Source organism: Ostrinia nubilalis, chromosome 7, assembly GCF_963855985.1.
Source record: "Ostrinia nubilalis chromosome 7, ilOstNubi1.1, whole genome shotgun sequence".
NCBI classification, from domain to species: domain Eukaryota; kingdom Metazoa; phylum Arthropoda; class Insecta; order Lepidoptera; family Crambidae; genus Ostrinia; species Ostrinia nubilalis.
This window is the reverse complement of record NC_087094.1, coordinates 5,033,395-5,045,887: the sequence shown is the minus strand read 5'-3', so window position 1 is coordinate 5,045,887 and position 12,493 is coordinate 5,033,395. Positions and strand designations below refer to the sequence as shown.

At 36.1% G+C, this 12,493-nt stretch overlaps 2 protein-coding genes across 2 annotated transcripts in view; both read left to right on the top strand.

Annotated features, from left to right (window-relative positions):
• Positions 1–12,493, top strand: part of LOC135073117 (glutamate receptor ionotropic, delta-2) — a 108,203-nt gene that overhangs the window by 13,978 nt on the left and 81,732 nt on the right. The gene's annotated exons all lie outside the window — the stretch shown is intronic.
• The window catches only part of LOC135073476 (protein O-mannosyl-transferase Tmtc3-like), a 181,039-nt gene that overhangs the window by 135,822 nt on the left and 32,724 nt on the right, over positions 1–12,493 (top strand). Inside the window, exon 2 of the mRNA XM_063967660.1 lies at positions 7,593–7,729. Within this exon, the coding sequence (XP_063823730.1) occupies positions 7,593–7,729 (137 nt within the window). The remainder of the gene's footprint in view (positions 1–7,592; positions 7,730–12,493) is intronic.

Here is a 12,493-nt window from a genome sequence, read left to right as displayed (position 1 = left end):
GTTTGAAAATTTTTGGGACATCCAGCGAGAAAAAAACGTATTAACCATAATATGGTCATACAATATTTTATTACTGCTAGTGGAATTAATGCCTAGGATTATCTCAATCCTACGATATATCACATGACGAGGTTTCTCTTCCATTTTTCTGACAACATCAATGTTTTCCGCCACTATTAGTCATTTTGGACGACTTTCGCAAAGTTCACTGGTGAGCCAATGACATACAATATTATACTTCTTAAACTAGCGTTTTACAATGGTAAAGGACAGATCTTTATCACCAAAAGAGAAATTTAGCTGACCGCTTCAGTTTTGTATTGATTAACCACGTCGGAAGTCATAATAAATCTTCGCGCGAAAATTTCCGCAAGTCAATTCTATGTTTTTGTAGTAAAGATAATTTTCAATTCAATGTTAATAATACAAAACGTGCTCAAATGATAAAAAGTTTTGAATAAGGTTGTAGTCAAAAATGTCAAACTTTTCATTAAAAGTATCAGATGTCGTCTAACAACACGTTATGTTGTCGAGGCTCACAACTTAAATAGTGCCCTAGGTAGTAGTAAATGCGATATGATAGCGATAAGACTCGTTCGTTCGTTAGTTTCAGTCAAATGACGTCCACTGCTGGACAAAGGCCTCCCCCAAGGTTTTCCACAATGAACGGTCCTGCGCTGCCTACGCCCTACAATTTTGTATTTCTTGTCGGTCACTTACCTCTGAATCACTATATTTTTGATAGAACAACTAGGTCGTTAAAACTGCAATATTTTTAACCATGGTGGAAGGAAGTTACCACCAAGTTAGATATTTTATGTTTTCCACTAAGTACACTCACCTTTATTATTCGATCTGAAAAACTTTAACGCCACCTAGACTTTCGGGCAACATTTTGAGACAATAAATACCTACATCCTGGATTAAGTACGAGTATAATAGTACAAACTAACCAGAATATCACAAAATGAAAACATAATTGTTTAATATAAACAACATCATAATGTATTGTCTGATTTGCTGTCGCTGTTCATGAAGGCAAAATTGAAACTATACGGTCCTGCTGTATTTTTTTATTATGTGGTCCCGGCGTGAAGGGTGAATGCTGTGTCGCTTTTGTGACAGACCGAAATTTGTGAATATGCGTTTTCCGTGTACGGAAAATGGTGCATTAACATTCCCGTCAATACTCAAAAGATATGACAATAGCCGGAACTCCCAAATTCGGTTATTTCTCCCGAATAATGTCACGTACTCTTAAATTGCATTCCCAACTATATTTACCTTTCTAGAAATATATTTGATCTCGTTTCCCAGGAGTCCTCGTTTTGCAGCAGTAACGGAACGTCTTCTAATCCAGTGACATTTCCTCTTGTTATCAATAAAGGAATCCAATTTTCTAGCTCGATTTCGCAGAGGAACACTGTAAGTGGACACAGCAGGGTCTTCCCCGACTTAGGAGTATAAATGAGAAAGCAAAGTGTCAGCCATTCGGAGTATACTCAAATTTTATTTCTCTCTTTGCTCTACAAATCTTTGAAATGAAAACAATACCTAACAGAACAAGGTTCGATGGATTATGTTGAACTGTAAGTAAAGTAAACTCAGAAGAGTGCTTTGAATTTGACTAATATCTTCCATTTTGGGTTTGTGCCGGCAATGCTACTTCAATATTTAGTTCAATGTTCCTACTAGGATATGAACCTACTACGCGCATCTTTGTTGTGGCTCACAGAGGTCTGACACACCATTACGTGACTGAACCTTTTGACACCTCAGATATTATAATATCATGTGGGCCCACCTAAACCGATTGTTCCCGATCCAGTTTGCCCTCATTCCCAACAATCGCTGATCAAGCTGCGACAGCAGCAACGCAAGCAATCTTGTTTCCTTTTTCGAGATCGCAACATTGCATTGTATTTTCCGTTTTTGTTGCCAGCTCTTGGAAAATTCATCGCAATTTTTTTCTTTAGGTACGAGACAGTTTTGAATACTTTAATATTTTTAAGGTTGTAGAGAACCTTTAAATTCCAAATACGTAACATTATTTTTCAATAAATTCCAAGTAGCCTGAGCTTAAGTAAATACCTATTCAGTCCAAACCTGTAGCTAAGGTAAAATATTTTTATCAATTTGTACGAAAATGTAATTTGAAACAGAAGAATAGGGATAAAGTAAGTAAGGTACGGAAAATAATTTGCTTCGGCCTCATTAACCTTGTAAATTGACGAAAATTTAGGAGGAATAAATTTAACGCGCATATCTTATTATCAAAGCTCTAGATTTAGCTCAAGGGTACCGTACCCTGTTTTCGTTCAATAAAGTTTGCAATAAATGTTTTTTCTCGGAAACTGGGGTCAAAATGAGACTTGAAATTCAAGAAACTTTATCAGTGAAATATACATTTCAAAGATTAATGTTACATCAAACTAAATAAATCTTCTTGTTTACCTGTCTTAGCTATTTTGTAACAAAAATGTATTTAAATTAATATTATTAGCCACTTTTAAAAATATTTGTCCGTTGCATTAATAAAGATCGCAATATACGAGTACGTTAGCTTTCGACGCTAATAGAGCTAGAGGACGTTATACCAAAGATTTTAATGAAAAATATTGGTGCGAGCGTACCTTTACGTCAACATACGTTTGATAGAGGAGACCTAAATTGCTTTTTTTCATAAAATAGCTTAGAAACATGAGACGGGATTGCTCAAAGGCGACCTTTAGCTCTGGGCGGTATGACGCCAAAGCTCCGGCTCCAGTTTAGATTTTGAAATAAAAAATGGTTAACTGAGACCATGTGGGCTTTGCGTTTCAATTATGGATTCTCTTTGTTTTGTATTTTTGTCTTGTATACTGTATTCTCGTAATTTGAGACCCAGAGAAAAAATGTTTTTAAGATGTGATACGCACGCTCTTTAGAATTCTATGACAGAACGACATTAACGCGGGCAAAAGCTAGTCTTCATAAAATAACTTCTCTTTAAAGGTTTTTCTTTACAATATTTGTCAACTTTGTGACATTCTTATAAATAATGTCTTTGTATTCTCATTTGGGAATAAATTCAGAAAAGATTGTAAGTAGCATCGTGTTTCTATGGAAATAAAATAACTTCAATTAATTCATTACATTATCCTACTGTAGTTAAAGAATAATTTAACCTTCACTCAGACAATAGTAACATAGTGAACACATAATTTGAACTGGCCTTGTGTTGAGGTCCAAAAATACACACACTTACATTAAGGCTGATTTGCACCACCTTTAACAGTAACTATAATGATAACCGGTCTTTTGTAGAGTTTGACAGCTTTTTGACCTTTGTTAAAGTTAAAATGGTGCAACCCAGCCTTAGGGTTAAAAAGTATTGCACGATTGCAGTAGAATCGTCACATTTCCCTCCCATCAACATCAATCGAAACAGCGTGACATATCGCGTTCCTCGGCGATAAGAACGCTGGGGAATTCGCGTTGGACGTGACAACCGTGACAGATACACGCAGTCCTTGTGGGTGCCGTGGGCGGTGCCAGTGATGGGACATAAAACCGGATACCGGTTTTTGGTTTAGGTTTTAAGTTCCTCGTTCAGCATAAAACACCGTTATTGTAGATGTCAACCGTAATAGATAGACATTGTCCTTGTGGGTGCCTTGGGTAAGACTAATGATGATAATTAAACTTAAAACCAAATACCGGTTACTGATTTTCGGTTTCTTACCCAGCAAACAAAATAGGAAACCAGAGGAAAATTGTTATTGTAAGATATAACCACCGTGACAGTTGCCTGCAGACGTTGGAGTTGCCGTACTAATTAGCAAGAACTGACGATGGATTTGACATGAACTATGCAGAAAACCGTACGTAACACCACGTTAATTAAATAGTGTCGCCTTTCAAACTGCCTTTTCAAAGCACAATTACTCGTAATAATATTTCTAGTTCTACTTTAAACCATTTAATCCGCAAATTTACAGATCTTGAGGGAATAGAAAACCGGTACTAACATAACTCTTCACATCACTACACTTCCTTGTATACCGCCTTCGGGCGGTGTTATTACACGGTGACAGCCCTAGGCATTAATCTCTTGAACAAATATAAGAAGCTGTTAGCATCTGGCAGGGTTGTCTCCGCAGGAAATAATCTCAATGCCGTGATGCCGTGTTTGCACTTCGCTTAGGATTCTAATTGGTAGTATGGGATGAATAGTGTTGTAGTTCAAGAGATATTTTCATACGTTAATCGAGAGACGTGTAACAACGCATTTTAATAAAGATTCGAAGTCTACTCTTGACTTCTGCCGCTCGAGTACTAGAAAAAACGTCGAAATTTCAATATCATGTACCTATTTCGTACTAAAATCTATGGTTACAAAATGGGATTCCGCGTGATACAAATGTTATATTTATACCTTACCTAACTTCGCAAGTACTTTACATTAGCTCTTATAATGGAGCTAGTTAATTATAAAGCTTACTGAACACTGTAGGACATCCATCTATTTATAACTATTTTCACAAATCTTTGACCATCGCCAAAAATGAGGCCTACTTGGAGCACATACAAATTTTATGCTACCCCTAATGGCTTAAGTACACGAACCTAATAAAGACCTCAAGCCAGTTCATAAATATTTAAGAACCACAACAATGTACTTGGCGCCATTTTATCACGTACCAAGCACATTAGTCGCGATATGGCAAAAAAATAAATCAGTTTTATAGACCTTAAAGGCACACGCACAAAAATTTGCCTGTCTCATAAACATGATTCACAGGGGAACGAAATTAGCGAGTGGAGCGGCAATATAGCAACGCTTCTTTAAATGAAATTCCATGTCAGGTAGTGGCGGTAACACAATTGGGGACAATACCAGAAGGCTTGCTCCCATAGATAAGCGTCCTTACGGGACTTCTTTCCATACGTTCCTTTTTTTATTTCCAATCTACGTGTCGATTTCAAGTTAGCCATCTACGTCCCACATCTAGGCATAGTGTTTTTTGCAGAGAAAATTATTTGGGCACCATCACCACTGCCAAATGTATAGTGGTCTTGGTACGTCCAGATTACGACAAGGTATACCCATAATATCACTCTCCACAAATATCAGTAAAAACCAGTTCCCAAAGAAACTATTTTTTGTTGAAAAATTGCACTTGTCTCAACTAAAAAGTGCTACAGTATTTTTGATATACCGACGTCTAAACCATTAAAAAGGAGGCTGACAATGGTGACTGAGTTTCTTGCGCTGCTTCTACTCAGCACTGGCCCATTTATTGTCCCGAAGCAGTGGTAAGGGACGTGTAAAAGTGATTTTTAAAAGCCTGTTTGCAAAAATAAATAAGTTTATGAGTTTAAGCCCTTGGTCAGTGGATTCAACGCCTCAATACCCACTCTCAAGTGAGCCTACTGAAATCTTGCACACCTTGCAGTAACTAGCGGTAATGGCGGGCATTCATCACAGCAACAATATGGGAGACCTAATAAATATCGTTGTCACAACTTCTCATACCCAAACCGAAGGTATGCAGGCTTTAGTTCGCTTTTCAAAGCTGGAATTCAATTATGAAGTTTGTGGATAGCTATTCGTAGAATTTGGAATTAATAAAACCACTTTTTCAGATAGATTTCAGTAAGCCAGCGAAATACGTGGAGTGGGCGATTGGATGAGCTGAATGTTTGCATATTTCATAGCAAACTTTTAATTAGCTAACCCATTTTTTATTTCGATTTGTGACTTTATCAACTTCAACTTGATTTAAAATACACTAGAATGTTTTGCTGATACAGTGACACATTTAGGCTGAGTTGCACCACCTTGCAATAACAATAACCGGTGCTTTTTAAAAGGAGTTTGACAGATTCTTGACGTTTGTCAAAGTTAAAGTAAGATGGTGCAACTTAGCCTTACCTCACTTTGATACTAATCTATTTGTAAGATGTGAACATGTTTGACGATTCTAAATTGTTCATTATCTTTTCTTTAAAAGGAAAGACATAAATTGACTATATTTTACGGACGTTAATTTATGTTGCATATAAAATGCATATAATAATAAAATTATATCCGTGATAATTATACTATAAAAATATTTTCTGCTCATGTCTTCGATGCAATTATGCCACAAAATGGATATTTTTCGCGATACCTTTTAAAAGATCAATTTGCAATAACCGCAACAATAAATCAGTTTTTTAGTTGATACAAATTTTAAGTGCGGTATTTTTCCATCGATCGTTCTCCGCGATTTTATTAAAGTTTTTATTTAAATATACTTTATCACTGAAACAATTTTAAATTTATACGAACACTTAATCATGAAACTTTGCATCAGTTGATTGTTTTTAGTCTGATATAGTGTTTATATGTATCAGACAATATTATACAAAAATAAAGGAGTTCGAGTATTCTTTGTAGGTATTACGAGTACAAGTTAAAGATAAGAGAAAACTTAGGCATAATAAAACATCAAAAGTGTAACCCTTTGAAGGAATATTCCACAAAGGCGGTATATGTATACGTTATCTTTGTTAAGATAATTTGAAAGAGGATCCCTAAAAATGATTAAAAGACCCACTTTCACAGGCATGGTTTTACAAAAGCCTTTTTTGCTAAGCGCTTAATGGGGACGCCATTAAAATACCAACGGTATCATATTCCATTTAAGCTCTATTTTATTAAAAAATACACACGAGTTTTTAATAAACGGAATATTCAAAAGCTCACGTTTTCCTCACACTTGGGTAAAGTAAAAAAAATCCACTGGACTCTCAAAATAGCATCGCAGAATTTTATGAACCTTACACCATGTCTATGCGTTGTTGCCAACAACTTGTTGGTCCTGACCAGCTGATATTGCTGACCGATCAGCTATCGATAGATAAAGCAAAGGTTTTTAACAGAGATAAGAAGAAAGAAGTAAATACATACGACAGGTGTCATAGTCGGTCCCATTTTCGTCAGCTCTATCAATTTATACTTTTTATATGAAAATATCATCCTTGCCATCCTTCCGACTTTACCTGATGACTTTCTAATCTTTTTCAATAGACACCTTTTCCAGACATGTATATTTGGCAATTGATATTATGTTATTTATACAGATACACCGAAACAACACTATAGTTGGTTTGGCCTATTCTTTATTTTTATCGTCAGGGAATGCATGAAATGAGGGCTATCGTTTTAGCGCTCACCAGTTAGCGCCACTGTAGAGTAAGGTCCTGTCACTTGCTAGTAGCGAAGACAGTGGGGCCAACTTGTGAGCGCTAAAGTGGTAGGAGGACTATCGCATTTGCACTCATCAAGATGGCGCCACTGTAGAGTAAGGTCCTGTCAATCGCCAGGGGTGCCAACTGTTAAGTATAAAAACGATAGCCCTCATTGCATACCCCCAGAGGGTATGCAATTTCATGCATTGGAGAACCAGTGGGTTATGTGAGGCTCTCCCTGCCAGATGTGCAAGGCCTTTGGCTTATTCTCCAGACCATAACTTAACCAATTAATTGCTCAATAATTAATAATAAATAAATAAATAAATAAATAATTAACTTAATTAACTAACCAATACTCTCATTGTCCTCAGGAACAGTCCCACAAGTCGTACCGGCCGCTGACTGTGCTCACGTTCCGATGGAACTACGCGGTGCACGGCCTCCAGCCGGCCGGGTACCACCTGGTCAACTTGCTGCTACACGCGCTTGTATCACTCTTGTACTACAGGTAAGTGTAATATGTTGTGCATATTATGTACATTAAGGCTGAGTTGCACCACCCAAATTTGACCGTAACTATGACGATAACCCGTGTTTTTTGTATGGAGTTTGACAGATTTTGAACGTTTGTCAAACTTAAAGTAAAATGGTGCAACCCAGCCTAAGCGTTCTCCCCGCTAGAAGGGCAGGGCTTAGCCACTAAACCACACTGGAACCAAATGTTGGTCTCGAAGCGCTGGTAGAGGAAAAAGATTATGAAACATGTAGAGGCTCCTTCAGAGCAAAATATTTGATGATTTGTAAGTACTATTTAAATAGTCTATACAAATAAAGAAATTTTGACTTTGACTTTGAACATAGCTGGCGCAAAAGCGGGAGTGATCTGGCGGCTTCGACCACGAGTGATGTTTGACAACTAAGGTAAGATAGGTCAATCGCTCAACGGTTTTGGCATCTGACTGATCAGACTTACAATTTGAAAAATCGCTAGCTCGTATTAGTTTAACAGGGTAGCAAGAACATTAACTTACAAAAATTACAGGTAATATTTTTTATTTTAAATCAAAGATGTAAATCGGCAACCTGGTTGCAATTATTTCTGATTTTATCCTGATTATTAGAAAAAATCTAGTTTTTTATATTTATCTCAATTATAACCTAAAATCCTGGCCATTTTCCACTCTCTCTCTCTCTCTCTCTCTCTCTCAAACATACCTTTTGTTAATTCAGTAGAGAATACATTATGCCGTCTATTCTATTAATGCTTCAGTAATCAGTAGCTCACTAAGTCTGCACAGGATTATTACGGGTCACGTGATCAGAACAAGAAGACTGATCGGTCCAACGCAATTATATCTGAATTAATTACGTTTTATACATATATAATTTGCGGCTTTATTAACTCAGCCAAAACCGGCACATCTAGATAATCAGCTGAGCATTCTGGAGGGCAATGTGCCTTGGGAAATGACGGGTTATCTTTAGTATGCCTTAATTAAAACAAACACCGCCATAAATCGTTATCAATTTAATTTATTTACGTTTGAAATGGTGAAAGTGGATAATCGTGACATTTCAATTACGAATTTGTAAAATCGATTCGCCAAGTTTTGACAGGTAAATATTTATTCGGAATTCACATCTAATCTGCTCTATTTCACGTTGTCGCTTTTAAAGACTTGCAATAGTGAGAAAAGTCGGCAAAAAGACATAAACAGAGCCAAAAGTTTTTGAAGAATGAAACCACTGCAACTGTGACCGTGTATCAATGTTAACAATATTATGTAGGTACTTTAATTGAATATAATACTTTATGGATATTATTTATAGGTAGGTAGGTTACACCCTTTGAGAAATTCTGAATAATTCTTTTGGGAATTATTTCGATTAACTGGCTTATTTATTATCCTCCAGAGATAACTACATAACATCGAGGCCATTTTGCCTCTTAATTTATTTCGTAACTAATAGGTAATAAGTACTTAGTAGGTAATTATCTTAACCTTAAAACTATTTTGCTAGAATGCTTAAAACTTATTAAACAGTCGATGCTCTTAACGTTAAAGTCAAAATTAATTAATGTGAAAGTCCAATCAGTGGCAGCTACGTCGTAACCCTTAATTGTTAATTGAATTGGGAAACTTTTAATTGTTAGGACTCAATAATCCTGTAATTTAACTCGAAAGGCCCGGTACAATACAATGGGAGTGAGAAGCGCCCGAGTGGACGTCAGAAGCACGAGCTTTTAAAAGAGCTTTTATTACTGTTGATAAGCTTCTTTTGTTGGAAAATAACAACTCGCAGAAGTGAAGGGGAAAAGGAAAACCTATAGTAAGGTAAAAGCAACAAAGGGGTGATGTCAGTTGCGGACTTTCGTTTTATATTTAGGTAGACACTGTAGCTAAAATCCGTGCTTTGGATTTTATATCTAGGTATACTTTAATGTATGATGTTACTAATGGTAATGTGTGTCTATAAAATTATGAAAATATTCGGTAAATTTTGTAAAAACCACAATACTGTATTTTAAAGTAATAAACTAAGCAATGTAGTAAAAATCACATCATACCACTTTTTACTTACATAAACTTTATACTTAGGTATCAATAAGTTTGTACTTACGCAATAAACCGTGTACACACGGCCACACTGTTAACTACTTATCCATTTCCGTTTTTGCTCTCGCTCTCATCAAATGGTGATTCTTTGTGATAGAACGATACGACATGACTGGCAATGGGTAGTTAACACTGTTGCCGATAGTACCTATGTCTAACATATTATTTTCTCTTTAAAATCTGCATTAACGATTTAATGCCATAAGGTAAGTTTTACGCAGTTTTCAGGGTCCGTCACTACTGCTCCAGCCTACTTTACAGTCAGTTTAACGTTTAATTATTCAGTACTCTACGCCAATAGCCCGTTTACCCCGTGGACCGGTTTTTGTAAACACCGAGTGAGTGTTAAAAGAGGAAGGCTTCGAATTTCCCTCTTTTAAATTAACATTTAACAACAGCTTCATTAAAGTTTCTGATTAAAATATAATTATGGCGCAAAAACATGTTTTACGGCGAGAAATTGACTGGGGATTTGCTTGTTTCCTGTAAATCATTTGCTGGTAAGCTGATGACTCGCGGTCACACGGGACGTTTTTTCTTTTTTAATGCAAAGAAATGTTCACGTCATGTCGTGCGGCTTAAACCTATGAAGTATGATGACCAGTACTGATATATCCCATTCAATATGAAGTAAAAATACACGCTTCTGAGACAGTCAAAAATTATTTATATTTTTGAATAGCATTCTCAAATATTGTTTCAGTGTCTTATCTTCTTACCCGCGGCTTTTCCCGCGTGAATTTTAGTCTGACACGCAATTTGTTAATCATTACATTCATACTTTCATATGCTTAAAATTAGGTATAATGCTGATAATTTGACAATATAAGTAAATAGACACTTCAATTGATATTTTGTAATGGTTTCAGACAAACAAAGAACGAAGTCCATCCTTGACACCGCCCAGTAGTTGGGCTAACGATATCGTTAAAGTATATACTTTGGCACACAATCACGTTCTTTAAAGTTAATAAAAAGCTCGTCAATGGCCATTGGATATAACACTTTTCAATTAACCTCGATATTTCGAAAGAATCTCACATTACACTCCCAACTCGGAACAAGCCAAGAAACAGAATACTAACGATAATCTTCATTCCCCCATTTGCATGCGAAAGGTGTGCTCGATAGAATAATATCCCATCTCTGAACACTCCAGGCCGAAACTTGAGTGCTTCGAATTAGTGATGCGAAGCGATATCCTAACCCTAACCAATTCAGTCGATATCGATAAGAAAAAGTCAGTCTCGATTTAAAACAGCAAAACACAAATACCTACTTAATTTATTTGTGAAACACAGGTAAGGAGGTGGGTGTACAAGCAAAAGATGTGTTCAAGCCGTTATCAGCCTTGTCGGCATACTAATGTTAAAATATGTGATATTATTATCATGAGTAATTTATATGTAAAAAACATAAATTTCAGTTAAGTAAATTGTAACATTAAAATAGATTATGAGGGGCAATCAATCGGATGTCAGAGTCAAAATTAGATAATAGCAAGGTCGTCAAGAAAGTAATTGTAGAAAAACTTTATTTAAATTGTAAGAACTCATGTACTGAACAGACGACTAGATATCGAAACAAAAACGAATCAGACACGGCACGCAAGCCATCATCTTTCAAGCCGTTTGAGCTTGTTTCATAAAGAGACAAATCGGAAAACTTTGCACCCTTGCATTAAGCGCTTATACTCTGATAACACGCACCGGGTAGAGTCAGACAGTCAAGACAGCCAATGAATTATTGTCTTCACATTAAAACATCATAACAATAATGAGTAGTCTTACACAAAACTCAATGGTATGTATTTACCTACGGTTATTTAAATAATTTGTAACAAAATTACATTTAGTGAAACTTTTTTTCAGTTTACAGTTATTTATTTATTTATTTATTTATTAGGTACACCAACGATAGGTACAACAATACACAATATGTTAAAAAATACGCAAAATATTAAACTAATTGCACTATCACTTAGAGGTATACACACACACACAGTTCAGCACAAAGCATTCAATTTGATCAATGTCACTTTTGAACTCGTACGAAAGATTGAATATAAAAAGATAAAACTTTCCAATGTTTCCATCGATATTCAATTACTATCGATTTTCGGCGACACTACTCGCAACAACTGTGACCCAATTCAACGGAGTTCCGACCTCGAATAACCGAAGAACCGATTTGATGAACTTAAAATTATTATTTCTTACGTTTCCGTTTTAATTTCGGGACCGTTTGTTTTCCACTTTTTGTTTAGCCTACTTACTATCAAGTTGTTTGCTTTTTTGTGGTTTAATGCCTGTTTAAAAGAAAACAAACTTTGACATTTTCAATGACTACTTAAATTAATCTGACGAACCCCTATATTTATGTAACCTTAATCCAATGTATTTTCCTCAGTGAAAGGAGCGTTAGATTAACATCCAACGTCTAGATTTTTAAATCAGTATGAAAGATCACAACGAGATCCCGCAAAAAACAGTCTTCGTGGGAACAATTTAAGCCTTAAACCAAGCTCTTATCAACTAAATGGTCCGCCATTCCAATGATATAAACGTCTGAAACGTACTCGACAATTGGCTGAAGGACGGACACTTGGCCCTACAAGGGCTCACCTGACCGGACTTACAGTTGGATTTGTCTTT